Source organism: Paramisgurnus dabryanus, chromosome 8 (assembly GCF_030506205.2).
Source record: "Paramisgurnus dabryanus chromosome 8, PD_genome_1.1, whole genome shotgun sequence".
NCBI classification, from domain to species: domain Eukaryota; kingdom Metazoa; phylum Chordata; class Actinopteri; order Cypriniformes; family Cobitidae; genus Paramisgurnus; species Paramisgurnus dabryanus.
In genome coordinates, this window is record NC_133344.1 from 28,809,686 (window position 1) to 28,833,687 (window position 24,002).

The 24,002-nt window shown below is 36.3% G+C and overlaps 1 protein-coding gene across 2 annotated transcripts in view; it reads right to left on the reverse strand.

Annotated features, from left to right (window-relative positions):
• Window positions 1-11,517: 11,517 nt before the first annotated feature.
• snx19b (sorting nexin 19b) overlaps window positions 11,518-24,002 on the reverse strand; it is a 44,210-nt gene continuing 31,725 nt past the window's right edge. For both annotated transcript variants that reach the window (XM_065281410.1, XM_065281411.2), the window contains exons 10-12: window positions 17,184-17,368; window positions 16,736-16,823; window positions 11,518-13,480 (exon numbers count right to left, since the gene is read on the reverse strand). In XM_065281410.1, the coding sequence (XP_065137482.1) occupies window positions 13,357-13,480; window positions 16,736-16,823; window positions 17,184-17,368 (397 nt within the window). In that variant the 3' untranslated portion in view covers window positions 11,518-13,356. The remainder of the gene's footprint in view (window positions 13,481-16,735; window positions 16,824-17,183; window positions 17,369-24,002) is intronic.

The window sequence follows — 24,002 nt, forward strand, 5'->3', positions numbered from 1 at the left end:
TAAAAGGGTACCGCCCCACTGACAGCTTTTGCACATTTTTGAGTTTCTTGAGTTGAGTTTGATGTAAGCTCAGCATTACAGTAATGTAAGGGAATTAAGTTGTATTTGTTAAAATTAGTCATTACACGGCTTGTTGGAATGCTTGATTCTGATTGGCCAGTCACGACGTTTGCAGATTTGTTATTTCCAGATAACAACCGCTTAAAACTAATGACACACGGTAAGGATGCTGCAATTAAATCTTTTTTATATTAATATTTATATTTATTATAGTTTATTATTACACAATTAAATATAAATGGGTTTATGATAAAAGAGATGCTCACGTTTGCCAGATCACTTAATCTCATGTGTAATCAGAGTTTAGTGTTAAGATAATTGTATTGGCAACAAAGATGAATAAACGTTGAAACTATATTGCTCACCATCTCATTCCCCACCATCATAAACACTAAGGTGTTACAGCCTGTGTTCACTTTGATAGCAATCTTTATGTTTGTTTTGTAATGTAAAACGTTTTTTGCACAAAGACCACCAAAGGCTCCTCTGGAATTCAAAACAGGACGACCGACACAGAGCGCAGTGTCTTGTCCTGGATGAGCCTCTTGCTAGATAATGGGCAATTCTGCTATCAATGCTTGTAAATGCAGCTAAGTGCATCTCATCATGAAACAGACCCGAAGCATGAAAGGTCAAGAGAGGTTCAGCCTTTGATCGTGCGCCAATGTAAAGCACAAAATAGACTGGGACCATCCGAGAGATCTATTCAAGTTTGATCACTGCCCTGTGTTAAACCGAGGCCAGTCTGCGAGGGCGGTTGACCTGATGAGCACAGTCATTTAGGGACAAGCCGTCCCAGACGTGTCATGAGGTATCACAACACTCCTCCCATCTCATAACTTACTTTTCTAATGGAGGTCTTCATATTTCTTAGGCGATGTGTGTCCAGTGTGATGTCCAGTTCTGATTAAAAATTAAAGGATCAAAATGAAAGCTGAGCTTTAATTTATATAAATAGGTGTTGGGTGAAACTCTGTGAGGATACTGTAGTTTACCCAAAAATTTAAATTATATTATCATTAACTAACCCGCATTTACTTTCAAACCTTGTTTTTCTGTAAAACACACAGCAGAGGTTTAGCTAAAATGTTTATGTTGTCTTTTTATGCATGCAGTGAAAAACTTCTTGTCAGCATTACATAAAATTTCAAAGCAGCATGAACGTGAGGCATAGCATTGGTCTATGGGGGGACAGAAATCTCAATATGAATATGCAATAAAAACCAAATTGTCCTTAGGACATAGATATACAAAACAGTAAAGACTGTTTGCAGATCTACTGTCAGAATAACTATGGGATTAAAGTGTAATGTTGCTGACCTGTACTGTAGTATTCCCCAAAAAGCACACACAAGTCAAGTTTGTGGTAGCATTTGTGATAATTTTAGGCAAAAAATGTGTTTTACTGGAAAAGCGACATTGATTATATAAGTGTAGCTATAGTCAAAACAAGTCATTTTCTTTAGGAGCATAATATTTGGGATTTAAAGCCACATTTACATTGTGCAAGAGAATCAGATGATGTTAATTATAGTACATTAACTGAGGATATTGTACACACATAGCGTATTAAATTTAACCAAAGAAAGACATTTTAAGAACGAAAGATAAATATTTATGCTGAATATACACTCCCATTCTGAGACCACTACAGTGAAAACTCTTCTATGTTGCATTGAGCAAATAAAAAAATCATGACAAACTGTATAAGCATAAAAACTTAATTAAAAAGTTTAGTTAGAAATGTATTTTGATCAAATAAAATTTTTGAATAGATAGGAGAATTATATTTGGTAGGTTTCACTTTTGTTTATGTGCTTATCTGACCCAAAACAAAGCAGAATTTTGAGTTTCTTCTTCTATATTTCTTTTATTTTCTTATCAAATCCCTAAACGTCATTTATTTACAGGTTTAAATGACATATTTAGCCCTAGAGTTTCTATGTGATTTTAGACCCCAATGTATTACGTAGGGTAGAGACTGAATTTTAGTCTTTGCTCACACTGCCACCTGATGGCTGGAAACCAGACGACTGTAAAATCCAATCTGGTCTAGGGCTCCTGCTGTGGACACAAAACCACAAACTTGTGTTTTGTTTAGTATGTTACCCTAAATGAATTTTGGTAAATGCCAATTAAAGGCTGGATGTTAGATGACAGTAAAATTAAATGTTATTATGGCCATAAGCAACTGAAAGCTGTCAGATCAAAGAAACTCTTAAGCAAGTTGGGTTTCATTGCCTTTCATCGTGCAGACTGAAGGCTATGAGAGTCTGATGATCACCAGGTGGCGCTATGTGAGACAAAGCTTCAATACATATATATTACATATATATTACAAGTTATACAATTTCTCTATCACAATACATGTATCACCATACATACAGTACATTAACAATGTAAACAAAGCAGTGTTTTTGATCACAATTGATTTAAACATTTCACTCCTATAAGAATTCTACAACACTGAAATAAAGCAAATGTAACAACACAATATTTAATATAAGTGCATATTTTTGAAATAGCTATATAATACAAGATATTATAATTTTATATAATCATAGAAAACTAAACTATTTAAAACATTTTAATCAAAGTTTTTTCTTTATAGTCTCATTAATTTTTTCTTCGTATTTTTGTATACCAATTTTAATGAAACTATTGAATACATTATAATGTATAAATTGTAATATGGTGTCTAATAAAGTGACTAATAAAGGTGATAAGTTTAAAAAGGGGATCCTTTTACTAAAAGGTACTTGGGGGACACGAAGGTTCTTCTATGACATTAAAAGTGAAAATCCCTATTTGATTCTTCTTGTCATGCTTATTTTAAATATTTTGTTTATTAAAGTATTATATACTGTAATTATACACCCTAAGAAAAAAAAATACAATATATAACCATCCATGACAACTTTTGTACCTATTTTTTAAGAGTGTAGTTTGATAGTTTGCTTCAGCCTACACCTTTTGGTCAATAAAATTGTAATGGAATTTTTTTATTTTTATTTTTTTGTATTAATATTCTTTTTTTTTTTTCTCTCTCTTTTTGAATGCTTTTGTATGTGTATATGCATAATTGTATGTATGTACTTATACGTTTTTATGTTTTCATGTGCAAACATGACCAATGCATTTGTTGACCAATAAAATCTAATAAATAAAAAAAAAATATATGTTCAAAGAGATGGTTGGTCCCATAATAAAACATCTGTCATTATTTACAGTACAGGTTAGTAAGTGACATAATATGTCATATTATGTGACTTGCATAAGTGATTAATCCATTTTGCTGAAAACATTGCTTAAAACGACACTTGAATGGCTGCATCTCAAAATGAATAACTGTGTTATGAAGAAGTGGAGGACACTACATATTAGACTGATAGGTTTTACAGTAAGACTGTTAAACACATCTTACTGTCTTTGACTAAAGCCACAGGATAAAACAAAAACCAGACCCCAAACTATACTTTTCAACACTTAACCTAGCGCATGTATTTGAGTTTATTGCACAAGATAGAAAGGGAACGACAATAAGAAAAATGTGCATCTCATTTTTGCCAAAACTTAAAGCATGTCAAATGGTTCTCGACAATAAACGTTTAAGCGAATGATTGCATAACTTCAGTGAAACCATGTGTTTTCCACAAAAAAATGAAGGACGGGTTCAGTCTAATCTTCAATTATTCAACAAGCCTACAAAAAAAGGGAATTTAAGCCTTACGAAATCAATTATCACCAAATAAATATGACCGAAATGCTCAACGTGGCCAAAAATACAGCATATATGACAAACATGATTTATTGCTGTACTGAACAAAGGATAAATTACAAACCCCATGGATGGCGTGAAAACTTTATGCAACAGCCAGCCAAAGCAGGATATAACTTAAGTAATTTGTTGATTTATATTATTTAAAAAGACCAATATTGTGCCAGAAATGATCACTGACAGAAGCAGCACGGCTGTCAGGTTGTTCATAATCCGCACATGCTGCTCAAAGGTAATGACATCCTGTGATACAACAACATGCACTTTCCAGAAAGTCTTAGAGAGACGAGATGGCTTTGAAAATGTATGTGTGGACAGGACCTAAGGAGTGACCATGTTTCAGGGTAAACGTTGCTAAGTTCATTCACAATTTTCTGACAAACTGTTGTATGATTTTGCTATATGCAGTCAAGAAGATCTCTGCGGACGGACAAGCCAAAAGTATTTTATTCCATTAAACAGTAAAATTATTATTTCAATTTTACATTTACATAATTCTTGGTAAATTTACTTTAGAAATGTATCATTTTTTTTTATAGTTATCATAGGTATAAACATTTGGATTTAAAGCTCAAATGCTTTATAAAACAGTCCTTCCAGAAAAGCAGTTTTTTGTGAATGTTGTGGGCAAAAATCCTTCATCTTGCCGCACCCTTTCTTAAAAAATGCGATGAAATATGCGGGTATTTATGCAATTTAATTGCCAAAATTGCGGGAAGTTGCAAAACCTATGTGAACTTGCAAAAACTGTTTGCTGCTTTTCTTTTATGTTAACATGGCGAAATTACACCACTTCATAACATTCCTATGAAAACAGGGGACATGGCTGCACATGGGTGAACTTGCTGCTAAGATATATATGACTTTTTGCTACAAAAATGTGGGAATTAAAAAGCCCCACATATTTATGTGGCGAAAGTGCGGCATATTTAAAAAATTTGGCCCCCGCATAAATATGCAGACTTCGGCTAAATGGAACCATGCAATCGCATTATCGCGTTTTTCTGTAGAGGGACTGATAAAAGTTACTGGACATTAAAGTGTCTCATACTTGGCTATCCAAAACAACCCAATTAGAAAAATTCAGGTAAATAATCACAAGTATTCCACTTAAGAATCCTTTGAAGAAACATGAGGTTAAAGGTCCAATGTGGGTTTTTAGCAGCATCTAGTGGTGAGACATAGATATATACACTAGATGTCGCCTTGGGGCTCTGAGCATGCGTCAAAACCGCCGCCATCTTAGAACAGGGGTCTTGTCATTGGAAGTATCTAGGTAAAGCAGCTATCTCCGCCTGTACTTCGAATTCATGAACGATGCCGGACTTTTGTGCTGCGCATGGATGAAAGGGCTACTAGCACTATGCATTACAGTTAAAAAAAGTAAATTTTCATAAAATTAAAACTTTTATTTTTTCCTGGACTAAACGCTAAATACATGTCTGACTGTTGAAACGAACCAAAAGAAAACAAAGAAAATCGCGTTGATGACGATTTATGGTGATTTTATTTCTGTTACACCATTGCCTACAATGACGCTGATGCGGGATTCCCCTGTTTCAAGATGGCGGCTCTGTTTGACGCATTCGGTCCAATGAACTGCTGTAGCCAAGGCGACATCTAGTGTACATATCTATGGTGGTGAGATTGCAAATTGCAACCAACAGCTCACCCCACAGCTCACCCCTCAATTTCGAAACGCATAGCAGTCCCTCCAGAAAAACGCATGACGTAACGCATAATCAGCCAGTCCGCTTATTTATGCGGAGGGATGCATTTTTTTTAAATACGCTGTACTTTCGCAGCATAACTTGCAGATTTCCGTGCGCAAAATATGCGGAGCTTGCATGATTTCATAATCCCTGCATTTTCGTAGCGAAAATCACATATCTAAGCAGAAAGTCGAAAATTTTGCATTAACCTCACACAAGCGCAGACATGTCCCCTGTTGCCATGGGTACCTTATGAAGTGACGTGATTATGTGACATAAACATCGTTGAAAAGCTGCAAATGCTGAAAACAAGTTCCCGCAATTTCATAGCATAAAATTGCATAAATATCCCGCACATTCCATCCCAATTTTTAAGAAAAAGTGCCGCACGATCAAGGATTTTTGCCTGCAACAATCACAAAAAAACCTCTAGTTTTTCTGAAAGGACTGGCATAGAGAAGCTACGGTAGCCGCCACAAGGACCAAATATGCTCTGTAGATCAGTTTGTCTGTTTAGAGCTACAGTAGAAACATGACGGCGACTTTCATGTAAGGAGACCCGCGGTGTATGTAGATAAAAACTATGGTAATAAAACAACAATACAGTTCATTACTGTATGTAAGCTCTTTATACACCACTAAGAATATAGTTATAAATATATTATATTGCATTTCTGTCAAGAGTTCCTTCTAAAAGTTACACAATAATGCACCTTTAATGCTGTAGTTCATGGGTTCCACCAGATTACATCACCATGAATTCCCTCAGCAAGTAATACAAAAGCCGTCTTACAATGTGAAATCCCACAGGCTGCACATCTACATTCAATGTTTGCTTGCTTTATTTGTAAAGTCAATCATGACGAGGACACTGGATTTGGATGCAGGGTGGTCCCGCATGGCAGGCCTGCTTTTGCAGACGTCAATGGTGACTAAGTCTAACACAAGCGGTTCCAGCTCTGCAGCACTGCAGGATAAAAACCCTGAGCTCTGCGGTCTAAAATCAGGTTAGCTCTAGTGATTGTTTCACAATGTTTGTAGAAAGTGCTTGTAGGGATATACCTGGCTTATAAACACATTTTGAGAATATGGACATGTTTAAAGAGGTCTGTAATCAAAGTAATAAATCTGACTCTAATTCAATGTTCGTTTGAATGTAGCTCTTACACATGTTTACATTTATACTTTAACACAGGCAGATTCATTACTAACGTATCATTACTATTGTAATGCAGAATGTCAGAGCTGTTCCTTTCCTTAATGTAAAAGTAAATAGAGAACAAGATTTTCATGAATAATGGCTAACATTTTAACTACCAAGAGTTAACAATCTAAAGTTTTTTTTTAATCAGACCCTGTTCTGCACTTTATATGTATATGAAGAAAAGTGTTCTGTTTAAAACATCGACAGAAAAATGTGACACAATTTTCATTTTTGAATATGCTTTTCCTTTAATATCCAACATGTTTTTTTAAAGTTAAGCAATCCTTATGTTTTGCTCCCTAAGATCAACATCGCTAGTATTTCAGTACAACACATATTTTTAAGTAACTGGACCTTTAATATTTAAAAATTCCACTTTGACTGAGATCAGGTTTTATTTCTGTAGCTTCCAACTTATTTTTAGCGCCAATGTCTTTTATATGCCAGCTCTTAGTGAGTCAATGGCACTGAGTGTTTGGGATTTTGGCTATTCAGCAAGTAAGGCCTAAGAGTAGGGGAGAGCGGGGTAAGTTGTCATACGGGTAAGTTGTCACACTGTTAATAACTCCAACACTAGAGGCTCTATCTCAAAAATCAAATAGCCACTTTATGTGACTTCTTCTTCTATAGTCAACTTCCTGTTCACATGTGGTCAAGATCACTGTAATCTGAGGTTAGCACAATTTTCTTATTTTTCTGCTTAAAAAGTAAATAAAAATCACTTTACATGTTATGCAATACAACTTTGCTAGGTGTGAATGTTTAAAATGATTATTTTGCACAAAATAGAGGAGACCGTAAAGTGTCTTTTGATACTTTAGCTAAAGTGATATGATGAGCTAAACTTGAGATTTAGACAACATTAGCACACAAGTAAGTATGGGGCAAGTTGTCTCAATGACTTTGGGGCAAGTCGTCACATCTGACAACTTGCCCCTGTACAAACAAACACATCGAACATGCTCAGAAAACACGATATAGAAAAGAATAAGCCTCAATCTAGCAAAAAGCTGTTTCAAAAGAAAGGGAAGCAGAAATCTGGACCTATGAAAAACAAGGCAGCTAAAAGAAGAAAAATCATGCAAGAGTCATCATCAGATGATGAAGAGTGCTTCTGCCTCGTCTGTGTAGAGCCATTTTCAAAGAGTCGTCCAAAGGAGACCTGGGTAAAATGTGTAAAATGCAACAATTGGGCCCATGATGCTTGCACCTCAGGCAATTTATGTGTGTCAGAATTGTGATTCTGGAGATGAGTCCTATTAGTCATACAGGGCATCTGTTTTGTTCAGAGGTTAAACATGTTAAGTTAAGCAAGTTATCTGCAGCGTTCCATTCAGTTATCTGGTTTTATGTGAAAGCCGTAGAACATTTGAACCAAAGTTCAAAGTAAAGTGGTCTTGCCACTTAATTGAAATGTGCATTATTTGGATTGAAATAATTGTTTTTCCAGATTCTCCAGGCACGGATGTTTATATTTCCAGTTTGGTTTGAGTTTAAAAATTAAAATCAATATTCACAATTAAGTAGTTGTGTTCTTATTTTTAGATAATCTAGTGTGACAACTTACCCGCCCTAGTGTGACAACTTACCCTCCGATGGGGCAAATTGTCACAAGTGCACAGTCACTATTCAACAGTCTACAACTCTGTAATGAGATAAGATATAAAGATGTTATGAATACAACATATGTGCCCAAGACTTCCTTCTTTCATTTGGTATGAGATTTATACCATTTTGATGTATGGTGCTCAGTAAATGTTAGACAGTGTGAAAAGTGTGACAACATACCCCGCTCTCCCCTACTGTAAATGTTGAGGCCTGTGATGTATTATATAAATGAAATCTCTATTCAAAAATGTAAAATACACTCAATACTGTCAAAAAAAAGACCAACTTGAGACCAACAAAAAAATTTAATTACACTTCAATTATCTTTTTTCCGAAGCTGGTTTCTGTCATTTACTGTAGTTTTTATCACGCTGATGTAAATTCAAATGTTTGGTTTTAAAATAGGTTTGTGTTTAGTTAGTTATTTAAATGATATAAAAATGGTGGTTTCACATCATGATTGACAGCTGTGATATCGTGTGATATGGGCATTCTGCGAGAGAGAGGGCGGGGTCTTGATTTCGCGGCTTAACTTCCTGCCCACTACTGCGCATGACTGGTCCCGAAAACGCTACTGCGCAGACTCAAGACCCAAGATGTCAGCGCCATATCGGGACACTGGCGGCTTCACTTTTCACCAATGGAAGAAAGCGAAAAGGCATCGTCCAAAACACATTGTAGTTTCAAAGTAATGTTTACTTCATATTTTTGAACACCATTTTTCTCATGTAAGCATGCTAGTGTGATACTACAGTAGTGTGTTCAATTCAGTCAAACAAACCAAAAACAGGTTGTATGATGCATGCAGATCGATTTCAATCGCTATAATATTACAACACTATAATATTGCAATAAACTGTGGTCCACTGCACATTGTTATTTCCTCTCACAAAAAAACGGAAATATCTATAGATGCTTACATGCCCATGCTCATAGTTTACATTCTAATCAAAAAAATTTTGCGTCAGTAAAGCTGTAATCTACTGTATGGTGGGATGTGTTGCAAAACACCAAGGTTTGTGCTAGCTTAGCATCATTAGCATAGCACCACTGCAGCCCACGTCAATGCAGGCCTTTGGTTTGACAGAAATGATTGGCTTTAATTGTCAAAGGACTTGTTTAAAAACTTTTAGAGAGTCATCAAGGACAAATGAGCAAAAACAAAGAACTTTTTTCATGTGATGGCGAACATCCACTCATCGTTTTTATTTCATTCACTACATTGTGTGCTGCCCCACAGGTTTCCTTTCCAAACACGTGTCTTTTAAGGCAAAGAAGAAAAGTAATAACAAAGCCGTCTAAGACATAGTGTTAAAAATCTACACTCTTGTTTTGGAAAATCCAGAGATCTTTGAGAAACATATGCACAACATCTTGTGTTTCTACAGTACATCTGAAGACTAGAAGAAAAACTGGTTTGTTATTAAGTATTATATAACTACACTTGGTCTTACTTAAGCAGAATATTGTCCTATATTAGGAACACTTTTACTAAAATACTAAAGCATCTGTGGGTACGAGGAACCGCTGGACACCAGACCATACATTTAAATATACTGTAGTCAGTATGAATTTAGATTACAACAATAATATAAGGTGCAGATGGCGAGATTTAGGTTTGTTGTACCTTTGTTAACACATTAATCAATTTAAAAAAAGCAAGCGGCTATTTGTCATCAATATAATTTTTCAAAGATTTAAGATTAAAGTCAACCTGCCAAACTCATTTTGTCGGCTCCAGAATTAGTCCCAGATAATGTTCTGATTTCAATAATGGGATGTCCCTCTGTTAATCCATTTCTGTTGATTTTGGAAATAGACCTTTTTTCCAAAGGCAAAACTGGACAACGGTTTAGAGATGTTTTTTTACTAAACTCTTGGAAATCTAGATGTTTAGTTCCAGGATGTCTGTGCTTATAATCTCATGACATGAGCAGTGATCAAGGCTGTATTATTTAGGATTAATGCATTTAGGTCTCTCTGTTATTTTCATAATGAATTACCATGCTAATATTTTTCCTTTAGAAACCGTATTAACAAAAAAAGTCATAAAATAGCATCAATATTATTAGATATAGCAAACCTTATATGTGCTGCCAAAAAAGGGTCTATTGTCACATTTATTTTTATAAGCAGAGGGGCAAAAGTTTAGTTGAGAAATGCAGTTGTCCACTATTGTCTATAATACAGTCCAGCTGTGCTTATACACAAACACACACAATAGAGTTAGATAAAAACAAACCTTGCTTGATTTTCATTAGACGGATAAAGAGTGGCGACATTCACGTTAATTCAAAAGGTCACCGACACAATTACATCTTTATAAATACGGCATTTAATTTGTGCCAGAAGATATTTATGTGCTGTTGTAGATTACAGATTATATAAATAGATAAATAGGGAAAACATGGAAGTGTTTGGTGGCTTCTAAATTCATTCCTGTTTGGATCCTAAGGAATGAATGGGGCTAGGCTAAATGCTAACGCATTCACGACACGCTGTACAAAGATTCAGTGCACATATTGAATAAAGATAGCTGTGTATTAATTAGTCTAAGCTGAGGTAAGAACATAGTAAAATATTGAAAAACTGTGGTGTTTTCCTTTAAGGAAACAGCTTGATGATCATCATGCATACTTTTTATAATGCCAAGCTTAAGTTTAATATTACTGTAAACCCTAGAATGAGGGGAAAAAAGTAAATTCTGTGAAGTTCCTGTCTGAATTCTAGCGAATGATGTTATGAGGTTAAATATTAGGGAAATTATGTCCAATTATAATACATTATTTCACTACTAAAAGTGCAAAATATGTTGGGTTATTTTCAACCCAGGGACAAACTCAGCCAAATATACATGCATGTGTGTGTATTTATATATATACAATTATTATACACTGTACACACACACACACATATGATGTAAACAAAAACTTTTATTCTGCAAACAATAAGTTTTCTTTTATCGTTATGAAGTCCCATTAATATTTGACCCAAGAATGGGATGAAAAAACCCATCAAAGGTAAAATTACAACCCAACTGATTGCGTTTGTCTGTTTTTAAACTAACGCTGGGTTAAAAATAATTTTGCAGTTTCTCAACTAAATGTAACCTGTACTGTAGGTCTAAGTATGACCAAAAAGAGAAAACAAGAGAGTTTGTTCATATTTTGGTACATTGTTTGCTCCATTTAATGCAGGTATATCTCAGCATGTGATGCTTTTTGGTACCAGCTGTTTTTCTTGTTTAAGTTTCCAGATCACATGTTACTATTTTCTACATTGACTTGATTCACAATTAAGTCAGAATAAGTTACAACAATATAATAACACAAAACAGAAAGTAAAACACACTAGGCACATGACAATGTCCCTGTAACATGCATTTCCACTGAATATTAATGACAATATCTGCTGAGGTCTCATACGGTAATTCAACATACATAAAGACAAAACATAAGGCGTACAATGTATGCGCACCAGAAACAGTTCACTTACAAAATGACAAAAAGTGCAACGTTCAGCGCATTAAGCACAAGCACGGTGTTGTAAAGCCATCATGTCACTGTAATGCATGCTGAGCAACAGCAGTAAACCTCAAAATCTAAATTTGCATGCACCAAAACTAAATTTGCATGTACCACTAACATGATGCAAAGATAGCGAGATGCAGATAAAACACTAAACTGCTTTTAAAAGCAATGAAACGTTTGAAAACAGGTCAAAGTAGAAAAACTTTGACAGTAACAACAACAACATCTTGAACAAGACAGAAGCTTTCACTGTTCTTACAGTCACATGTGCATCTATCACAACTGTATTTTTTACTGCATTATTTACATACATAAGGCAATGAAGACATTACTGTATGTAATTGTGCTAGAGGCAAAATAGGTAAATGTGTAAACCATCATGAATGAAGTGTGAACGTAAAGTTCGACAACAGCGTGTGCAATGAGGCATGAACTAATATTTACAGCGAGTGACAAATGGTTGTACAGGTGAGATGTCCATGGCAGAAAGCTCATATATGGAGATGATAGCCATGCAAACAATTACAGCCAGGGGTGTGCTTATTCATTTTAAACACACAACAGATTTTTCCATGCACCTACGCAACTTTCACATTATGATGAGTAAATAAGGCCCACTGCAATTGGATATCATTTGGTATCTGGATGTAATTTGCCTCTATTACACAATACATCCAAATGAAATAAACTTTAATAAACATATTAAGGATTTAACCCAAAACAACAATTTGCCAGGAATGAGACACAATGTACAATACCTCAAAGACCTGTTTTAGAAATGTTTAAGAAGCTGGGCCTGTTTTTGACACATAAACATGACCCTTCTTTCCACAGAGCCAGCTAACCACTTAATCACAGGTTGTGAAGGGCTGTTTAGGGCTTATTAACTTCAGCTAAAGACCACAAAGCACGTACAGCACTACTGTGACAACCGAAGCAGTTGTGACATGTGTGAACAACAAACTTGATACATTACTTCAGAAGAAACTCATGGGAAAAATTGTGTTTCTCTCTTTAAAAGAGAGCAGAACATCTTTGATGAAATGCTCCAAAGCAAAATGTGCATCAAGTGAAGGGAACATGTGTAAACAGGTGCATCAAGAACGAAAAGGGAACATACTGGCCAACACTCGATCTACGAGAACGTTCCCAAATTTGAAGGGGAAACAAAGTGGATGCAAGTTTGAGGTCTTGCGACTAATTCAAATCCGGTGTGCGGGCTTTAAAGATCGGACTCATGTTTTGATAAAACACAAAACAGGTGGTCATTAATCAAGGTTAGCCCGGATATGAGCAGTGTGTTTCAGTCCCAGAAAAATGAGACTAAATCGGTGCCAGACACCGCAAACACGGATTCAAATCCACACACTGAACACAGGACGGTTGTGACTCGCATGTTCCTGTTTGTATTTTGTATATAAGTGATATTTTCAATATGCAAGCCTGGTTATGCTTCTGGTCAAACTACGGTGGCAACTTCTCGGCATTTTTAGACAGACTGTGCAGGAGCGTTTTCTGAAAGTCCCTGTCGGACGCCTCAGGGACGAGAAATTCGATGAGCAGATCCCAGATGCAGTAAACAAGGTGCCTGCAAGAAAATAAATAAAACACCACAAAGGGCACAGTCAAGGATCACAAGCACATCTAAACACACCTAAAGTCCCCTGACTTGGCAGACATTTTTAAAACAACCTGGTGGAAACAGACAAAAGGCAAACAAGAGAAAAGACTGAAATCTCCCAAAGTGTGAAGGTTACGTTTCAATGATGCATTTCAAATGAAAGCCAGCAATGCCTCTTTTTACATGTCTTTAACTCTTTCCCCGCCATTATCTCATCAATTAAAAGAAAAAAATTGGCAAAAAAAAAACGTGTTCCTGATAAATTTATATTGTAATCTGTCATACCGTGATTATCCATTAAATGGCGCATTTAGAATTTATTTTTTTTATAAATTAGGTAAACTCTGTGTATATTTTAATTAGAGGTCGACCGATATGCTTTTTCTCTGGCCGATGCCGATGCCGATTTTTTAGAAATCAGGGCAGCCGATAGCCGATATGTTTGGCCGATTTTCTATATGTACATAATAATCAAAATGTTCTCATCATTATTAGCAGATATTTTAAATGCAAAAATGTCACTATTTAAGTCAAAGTATTTAAAAATATATGACTGGTCTTTCTGAAGAGTTTTACAACCTCCTCTGCACCATGCATTTATCAGACACAGATTATTACCTGACACTCTGCTGTCATCATCTTTGATCAGTTTTTTACCATGGCTTTTATTGCTTTGTAGGATAAAATCCTTATTTGGTAGACCTGATAAAATATTTATTCATCATAAAGTTAACATAGTAAATGTCTATGGTTTTTAGTTGAGACTGTTATTTAGGGCAAATCTTTCTAAACACATTTACATTCTCATTTCTGAGACGCTATAAGTGACTGATTGTGCTGACAGTGACGTCTTGTGACTTTAGTGTTGGGACAGATCTGTTGTTTCAACCGTTCATTCAAACGAATCCGTTCAAAGGAGTCAGTTCGCGAATCGGATGCGCTGTGTTCTAATCCAGGCTGAGCAGCGCAAAACTGTAAACAAAGTGTTACTGTAACAACACGAAAAACATTTCCTCGGTGGATATGATTTGGTCTTCCGACCTTTCGCCATCGGGTCAGTTTTGTTTTGAGTAATAAAAGCAGGGAGACAGAAAGCGTGCGGGCGCGGCTCTTCTCTCTCTGTCACGCAAACAAAACTCATCATCACTCATTAATCACATGAAATGAGCCTAATCTTTGCACGGACAGTGCACCGCGAGACATAAGTCCGTCGCGCTGTTGTACTGGCTGCTTAATTCGCGCGATCCACCATCATTTAGTAAAGCTGTTTGTGAACATGGCATGGCTGCACACACACGAGACGGGAGCGAGCTGCTTGCAGCAAGAGGCAGGCAGCGTCACGAGCTCTACAACAGCGCTTAGGTGCCCGCAGATGCGCCTGCCTATTAATCGGCCTAATTTTGCAGCAAAATCGGCCAAAGCCGATTTTTTAAAATATGCCAAAAATCGGCCAATTAATCGGCCGGCCGATAAATCGGTCGACCTCTAATTTTAATATTCGTTCTGAATTTGATCTCTAACAAAATTTCTTCAAAAAAAGCAATTATTTTCACTTTTTGCTAAAAAATATATTTTTCAGAAAAATACCCATATTTAAGTGTTTATATACAGAGAAAAAAATATAGATAGGATAAAGGTTTTTTTCTGTTTGTTTGTTTATTGTTTGTTTGTTTGAAAGCAGAGGGTCCGTTCTTTCATTTGATATATTTGTATGTTTATATATTTTTAGAAAAAATTTTCCTGGAGACATTTTGTGAAACTTTTGTGAAATCACAAAAAATGCTGGCGGGCAACTTTTCAAAAAAAAAAAAAAAGACTGGCGGGGAATTAGTTAACTATCAAAAGGCAGGACTTCCAGACATATAGCTGCCAGATTATATGTACTCCTTATTCTCTCCCATGGTAGCATATTTTTACATAACATTGCTTAAAAAAGAAAGTAAATTTACAATTGCTTGCAATTAACATTAAACTTATCATGCTACAAGCATTTATACAACATTTTATCAGTACATGCATTATATGTCTTTTTGGTCATTATTTGTCTTGCTAGCACCATTCTCTACCAGGTGAGCTGGATATAGAGTGCCTGTCCTCCATGACTATTAGGACAGTAAAAACAAAATTGCTCTGTTTGCTCAGGAAACAAGACATTTTAGGGAATTCACCTTTCTTGACTCCACAGCAATTTTGCCAATCCTTATGGAAGGGACACAGAGTGGAACAGCACTCTCAAAACTCCCAAAAAGATGGTGAGAATAAACCAAGTACTGTATGGTAACCATGGCAACAGCCAAAAAAGATGTGCCCCCATAAAAGGGCACAGAAATAAACCCTGTTTATCCATCATTTGCACCAGCTTGCACTATTTTAACCATTTAAGTCACATGTCAACTGGGATTTGTTTATGCTGCAGGGCTCGCAAAATCGCTAGCCGGACGTCCCGGGGCTATTGTGTTTTGCAGTCGGGCTATCAAAATCCATCCCCCCCGCCCGTCGGGCTATCTTGACTTATCAGGAGGAAAAATATAAATGCTTATGCATCTTTCACAGATTTGGATGGGTAATTGTGATGTATGAAAATCAGGCATCGGGTATTTAAATTGCGTTTGAACGCGCGCTCGAGTTTTACTTTTACTTTCACGCGAAGCCGCCGTACAGGAAGCAATCTGTACTGATTTGTTATGGATTTTTTGTAGCCTGGGTGCCAGCCGATCTTAGCCCGCCCACAACATTTTGAGGACAGGAAGATTGGTCTGGGGTTTCTCCGTTAAGGAGCTACTATGGCATGCGAGTCCCAAAGCTGGTCGACCAATCAAATTGTCAGGGCCCACAAAGCCAAGTGGCATTTTCTTATCTGTGACTTCAGTTAATATTTTAGATTCAGAATCTGAAGTTAATAGATATTTCACTTCAGTTAGAAGCAAATATTTGTACTGATGATTATAGTTTTGTGTGTTATTTGTGTTTTGATAGATGTTTTGTATCAATATTCTACATTAAAATTAATGTATTTTTATTTGGGCTACTTGCATTCATTTCGGGCTACCAAAAACTGAAGATTGCCTGCCTGAAGGGTTACTAGGGATTTTGAAATTTTGCGAGCCCTGTTTTCGGAGATGGTAAGAAAACATTGTGAGAATTGTATCAATATAAGAGTGCAAAGAGTTAAGACCACAGCACTGATATTGATCTCTCTCTCTGTTTAGTTTGCCAACACACCTGTTTATAGTGGGGTCCTGAAAGGAATCCACAACCGTCTGCCAAGACATCCTGTACTTCTCCGAACCGAGCATATCAGAGACCAGATCTGTAACAACACAGAAAACAAACAATACTACTAAAACTACTAATAAACTACAGCAAAATTACTCTAAGCTTGTTTGATTTATTTGTTCCTGATCCATAAAACTAAATTACAGATGTGATGCTGTGGACTAGCTGTTTTCCTGAATAACAAATACTACTTGTATGCCAAATAGTCATTATTGCAGTCACATATTATTTTTAGAACATTTACTGTACAAAACAGAAGTCAATTTCTTCGTTTCAAACCTGGTTGATCCAATCAGATTGTAGAGTCTGAATTTTACATCTAATATTAAACAATGTAGCAATTATAGCAGCACTAACAAAATATCCTTAAAATTATTATTATTTGTAGACTAACCTGGCAGTAGTTTCATAAGGCACTGAAGAGCCTGCTTTCTGGTTTCCTCTTTCTGCTGTTGGCTGCGCTTGGGACGAGGCTGAACAGGCAGATTTCCTCCAGGCCAGATAGCCTCCTGAATCACCCGCAGGTAAGTCACCCAATACTGCGTACAGGTCACATTGGCCACACCCACTTCCATCCATCTACAAGCCAATCACAACAGTACACACAGTTGGTAAGAATTTTCCGGATTTCTGCTATTGTAGCCATATTGACTATTCATAGCCAGCACCAAGTGTTCCTGATTAAGGCACCTGATGTTTCCCAATTTCCATTCAATAAGTGTCCTGTGTAAGCCACTTCAGATAAAAGTTTAGTCAGTAGTCAGTTCTGTCTTGGTAGTCCAACAGACAAATGGCCAACGCAGACCAAATCAAGCTATACTGAAACCCAAAACAACATTTTGTAACTTGCAGAGCTTGATGGAAATGTCTGTAAACGCATTTTTTATACCATTTTGTTTTTCAACTGAAACATCAGATTTGCTGGTGAATATAACTTTGACTATAAAACGATGATGTATACTGCATTAAAATACAGACAAAAATTGTAGCAATGGAAAGAGGAACTCAAGGAGAACATTGAGTAATTGAATTAAACATCAAGTCCTGGAGTCCTTAGACTATCACGATTGTCCTTCAACAAGGTGCTTATGCAGCCGACAGTAATCGTGGTCTATTTCAGTTAAAATCTGAGACAAGCCACATATGGATATAGTTTGTCCTAACAAAATGCCAGTAATGAAATGGCATCTCATTTCACAGCATTCATTTGGAAAAAATAACTTTTGGCCACTTCATTTTACATTAAAGAATATGTGGATAACTGCAGGGTTGCATAACATTATGTAGGGGTGTAACGGTACGCAAAAATCACGGTTCGGTGCGAACCCCGGTTTTGAAGCCACGGTTCGGTTCATTTTCGGTACAGTAAGGGAGAAATGCAAACATTAAACTGCAGGTTGTTTATTACTTTAAACTTTTTTTTACAATTTGTTTACACTTTTTTAAACACTTTATTAAAGTATAAAATATATATAAAATGAAAAAATAATAAATAAAATACTACTGCAAAGTTATTTTTTACATTATTTTATAACAGAAGGTAACTCTTATCTTAACCTTCTCTTAAACTTTTTCTACTAAAACCTTGAACTAACAAATTCAATTCCTGAATACATTTATGAACTATTAGCCTACATTTTTGCCACTAAAAATTTTCTGTTTTGATTTATTTTGGATTGTTTAACTCACAGAATTGAATTGGCTATGTACCATCTCTGTATAAAAATAATATTACTGCTCTATGTGTAACTGCATAGCAAGCAACATGATGATATACTTATTATACACTCATTTTGAGATTAGTGAGCTGCATACATAGCCATCTTTGATCTTTTGCACGTTTCTCCTAATCTTTGCTTGTGTCATCAATGTAAGCTGTGACTTTACTTACGAACCTCTCCGTAGCTGAGTAACAGCTGAGTAAGCCCGGGTTACAGCTCTTCTCTGTCCCGACCAGCTGATCGCATTGTGACAATGATATGATTGACGTGATATGCAGATGAAAAATCTGATCACGCATTCCTTATTCTTGCTGTCACAGAAAGCGCGTCTCATGAATGCGTAGCAACGAAAGACGTGCATCCTCTCACGCACTTTTGAAAGAACAAAGCAGCGCGTTGACACGCGTTTAACATGCGCTTTTAGATACGACACGTAAACGTTTACATCAATAATCAAACGGATATACAACTAAGTAAATAAAAATCTTTCTGCGGGCCGAATTATGTTATATGTTTGACAGAAGACTTGCGCTGAACGCGGAGACTTCCGCCACTTAATATGTTCGTGCGGAAACGCACGTATTATGTTCCGCACAGGCGCACACAAAATACTTTCGGTGCACGTGCGCACCGTGCCGAAAGCCCTGAACCGAAACGGTCCGGTTCGAATACACGAACCGTTACACCCCTAACATTATGTGGATGAGATTGGGTTTAATCTTTTAATAATCACCACCACTATGGCAGACGGTCGTCTCAAATGGAATTAAAGTGGAAAAATATTATTAAACAAACTGGCATCTTTACTCAGAGAGCCGACAGTACTGTAAATGAGGCACTAGATAGTTTAGCATCAAGTCTTTGGAGGTTCATAGTAGTTAACATGAACTAACAATGAACAACACTTCTAAATTATTTATTCATCTAGTAAAAAATGTCAACTTTTAGATTTTTACAATTAAAAGTTGTTGTATACGTGCATTATATTGCACAATAAACTAACATGAAGAAACAATGAACAACTGTATTGGAATTAATTTAATATTAAAGGCACAATATGTGGGATTTCACTACTTGAGGGCGAAAACTTAATGACGTTATGACAGAAAGTGGAATGATGGGAGATGTCGTTTTGACTATCTAGAGACGTATGGAATTCGCTAATCTTTCTCATGGATGAGGAAATGAATTAATGTTTTATTACCTGTACATTTAATCACACTATTTTATGTCATCCAAATGAATTAACTGCAAGAAACAACAGCTGGGTGCTGTATAACCACCACTTCCGCATTTGTCCACACATGTGGCCATAATTTCTACAAGCTGAAACTGAGAATATTACTCCAGTGATAGGCAACAATGACAACGGATGAGCCACTGTTTAAAATAGGAATTTCTCTGAATTTATAAATCCTATAGGAACTTTTGAAATAATGTAAGGACACAACTGCATGAAATATATCACATTGTTCAAGTGTTTTTTGGATAATTAATTACAAAAATATTACATATTGTGGCTTTAACAAGGATTATCAGTACTGAACTGCTCTCTGCTCAAGTTAGCAAATGCATTAATTAATGTTAATTATTAGGACCTTATTGTAAATTGTTACGTTTTTATCCAGTAAAAATAACCTGTTAAACTCTTTCCTTGCCAGCTTTTTTTTTAAAGTTGCCAGCCAGCGCCAAAATATTTTATGATTTTGACACAAGTTAAATGCCTTCCAGAAAATTATGTCCTTTAGATGTATAAACATACAATACATCAAATGAAAGAACATACCCTCTTCTTAAAAAAAAAAACCCTTTATCCTTTCAACCTCTCAAATATGGGTAGATTTCTTCAAAAAGACAACATTTTGAGCAAAAGATATTGCGTGTTTGTGAAGGACTTTTGATAGAGATCAGATTCAGAGCAATTATCAAAACATACACAGAGTTTTTACTGTTTGCCCTAAGGGGTTGCTTCCAGGTTTTTTAAGTTGGTGAAGAGCACCACCTGGTGGATAATACCGGAAATACGGATTGACAGAAAAACTCGTCATTGGCAGGAAAGCGTTTTCTCTTAAAGCTCACGTAACACACGCTGTTTCTGCATTTCTGATATTAATCTGGAGTACCTATGGAGTAGTATGACATCCTTTATATCTCTGAAGAGTCTTTAGTTTAATCAGATTTATAAAAGAAAGATTAGCTTTACCGAATCTTTCCGATAACGTACGAAAAAATGAAGAAGGAGGAGTTATAACACTGGAGGAGCGAGTACCAGTCATGCAACACTATACAACACTGTTTTAACTTATGATTCACTACATGTTCGTGTCATTTACATAATATACACGCGCCTATTTCCAACATAAGACAGAAGTCTTACTTACCACGTGTAACTCGTCATGAAAATCCACCGCATCAAACACACACGCAAAACTCCGCTGCTAATCCGGATAATAAACTATATCCATTTTTTCCATAAGGCTGGATGTCTTCTCCTTACATCCAAAAACACAATTCTTGTTGTGCCATTGTTGACTTTTGAAATTAAACAAAGCTGAGTGGCGTGATAAGCTGTTAGCAAGCTCTAGCGTCTCCCGCTGACTGACGGCTGGGCGGGGTTTTCCGGGGGAAGTTTTCCGGCGGAAGCCCATATAAAGAAGTGATACGTATCGAAAACCCCTGAAACGTCAGTTAGAACCGTAATCGAAAAAAATTAGCCGAAACTTGTACGAACCCTGGCGAAGTGCATTCGGCACAGAAATACTCTGAAACACGCCCAACTGCATTTTTGACACTTTGCCTACGTTTAGCATGAGGAAACAACTCTATAACTGTGTTAATAAGTCAGAATGCTTGAAATACCATTAAACCCCCCCTTTAACAATTGACACGTTACGCCGTCAATGGCGGGGAAAGAGTTAACTTTAAAAAAGTAAACGCTTAAATGGTCATGAAAAATGTTAATTATTTCAGAAATGTTAAGTATAAAGCTTTTTGACCAGCGTCACATGAACAAACTAGAAAACAGTTCTCATCGCTTCCGCTAAAAAATGTTAACACCAGTATGAACTGACGGCAATATCTATAAACTTTTACGATATTCTGCTAACCTAGCTAGTTGTTTTAATTATAGAAGAAAAATAATAAAACATTAAAATATAAATCCACCTATGCAATTGACATCTCTATATTAAATGAAGCACACGCAACAGACCTTAATCAAAAGTGATGTGACCTGTTTTGAAGAATATGGAAGTTTGTTGTGCAAAACCCCATTGAGGACAACTGTGTAGGACATTGCCTCCTTAACAACACACGTAAGCTTTGACAAACTTTCTTCTGCATGTAAATATGGAAAAAGAGGATTTGATCGCTTTTTTTAACCTCTTTGATGACTGATGAGTATTAGCAACATTAGCTGTCTAACTATAAAGCAGTGGTAGTACACAAATGTTTGTAATTTGTATCGTCAATCATAACAACTAAATTGTGCCTGCCAAAGAATTTTAACTGTTGATTTATTGCAGAGGAAAAAAATATATTCACAATTAAAACAACTAGACAGTTGAGCAACTGCATTCAGCAGAAGTTATGGTAAAAACAACTTGCGCAAGATGTTTTAAGACTGTAAATTTGTGAAACTATAAATATGTAGCCCATTCTTGGCTCAAATAACATAAACATTCGAGGAAACAACTGTCCACACCTGAAGGCCTTCTCTTCTTGTGAAACTATGTGAAGCAGGCCCCAGGATTTTCACGTGTGATTGATTTAAGTCTGCTCTGTGCTTCAATTACATAGCTGGTTTATTTTAGTACTTACTCTTTGAAGTCCCACAGATGCTGCATGGTGACAGTGGCTACAGTAAATGACGCTGCACACTAATAAAAGTCCTGCTCACTCAGTGCCAATACACCCAGTAATATGTCCACTTTAGCAAGAACTCTATTCTGAGATAAATGCTGAGAATCTGGTCACACTACTAAATGGGGCTTTTGGTTCAGTTCTGCACAGCTGTAATATTTCACACTGGAAATACATCTCCATCATTTTGTCTTTCATGCACTCTACAAAAACATGGGCTGAAAAAAATGTAAATGTATTTATATGTAACATTTAGGTACAAATTTGGTCCCAGTACCTTTGAGGTACCATTATGCACCTCAAACATGCGCTCTTAGTTATAAAGGTACTGCCCAGTGAGAGCTATAGCAACTTTATATCTGACAGTGTGAGTATCCCTAGCTGTCACTTGGGTGGTACCCTTTTAAAAAGTACATATTTGCACCTAACGAGTTCATATAAGTACCTCATAGGTACATACTGTATACATACCTGTATCTAAATAGTACATTTTATTTTTTTAAAGGGTGTTTGGCGAATGGCCAGCTATCCAGTGCATTGTGATTGGCTGAATACCTCAAGCGGGTGACAGAAATGTAACACAAATAGCTTCTAACAGGAGATAATAACATCTTTACTTATGAATACGAGCCTGAATCTGATCCAGAAAATGCAGATGATCAAACTTTGCCAGCATGGCTTGAGCAGAATGTACCAGATTGGTAAGGTAAAGATACTAAAGCATAAAACCATGTCTGCATTTATGATCATAGAAACGACAAAAAACAAAACTCGTGTTTGAATCGTGGTTTGAATAGTTAGTAGTAAATTCTTTAAATATGAAAACATAGACTACTTACAGGCTGTTTGCTAGGAATCAATCCCATAACCATCATGCGAGTAAAGCAATGCTCTGCCAGTTAAGCTACTTGAACACTGATGGGACTCATAAAGGGATAGTTCGGCAAAAAATGATATTAAACCCATTATTTACTCATACGAGTTGCATATGTCCATCGTTTTTCAGACAAACACATTTTCGAATATTTTAGAAAATGTTTTAGATTTTAGTTAATTAAATGTGAAATTACGGCGTCCACGACCTTCAAGTCCAAAAAATGTGCGTCCATCCTTCACAAAATAAATCACAAAACGGCTCCAGGATGATAAACAAAGGTCTTCTGAGGGTAATCCGCACGGTGTTGTTGTAGAAATATCCATATTTAAAACTTTATTAACTAAAATAACTACCTTCCGGTAGCGCCGCCATCTTAGTTGCGTCCACATTCAGGATAAGAGCTTACGCAGCCTACGGAGGTTACTCTGCTGCTGCTCTGTGCCCCGCCCTCCGAATTTGTCATACGTCACTAAGAAAAGTGCATACACTACGCTAATACTCTCTCCTGAATACAGAGGAGTCTAAGATGGCGGCGCTACCGGAAGGTATTTATTTTAGCTAATAAAGTTTTAAATATGGATATTTCTACAACAACATCATGCGGATTACCCTCAGAAGACCTTTGTTTATCATCCTGGAGCCGTTTGGATTTAATTTGTGAAGGATGGACGCACTTTTTTTGGACTTGAAGGTCGTGGACCTCGTAACTTCACATTTAATCAACTGAAAGATCTAAAACATTTTCTAAAATATC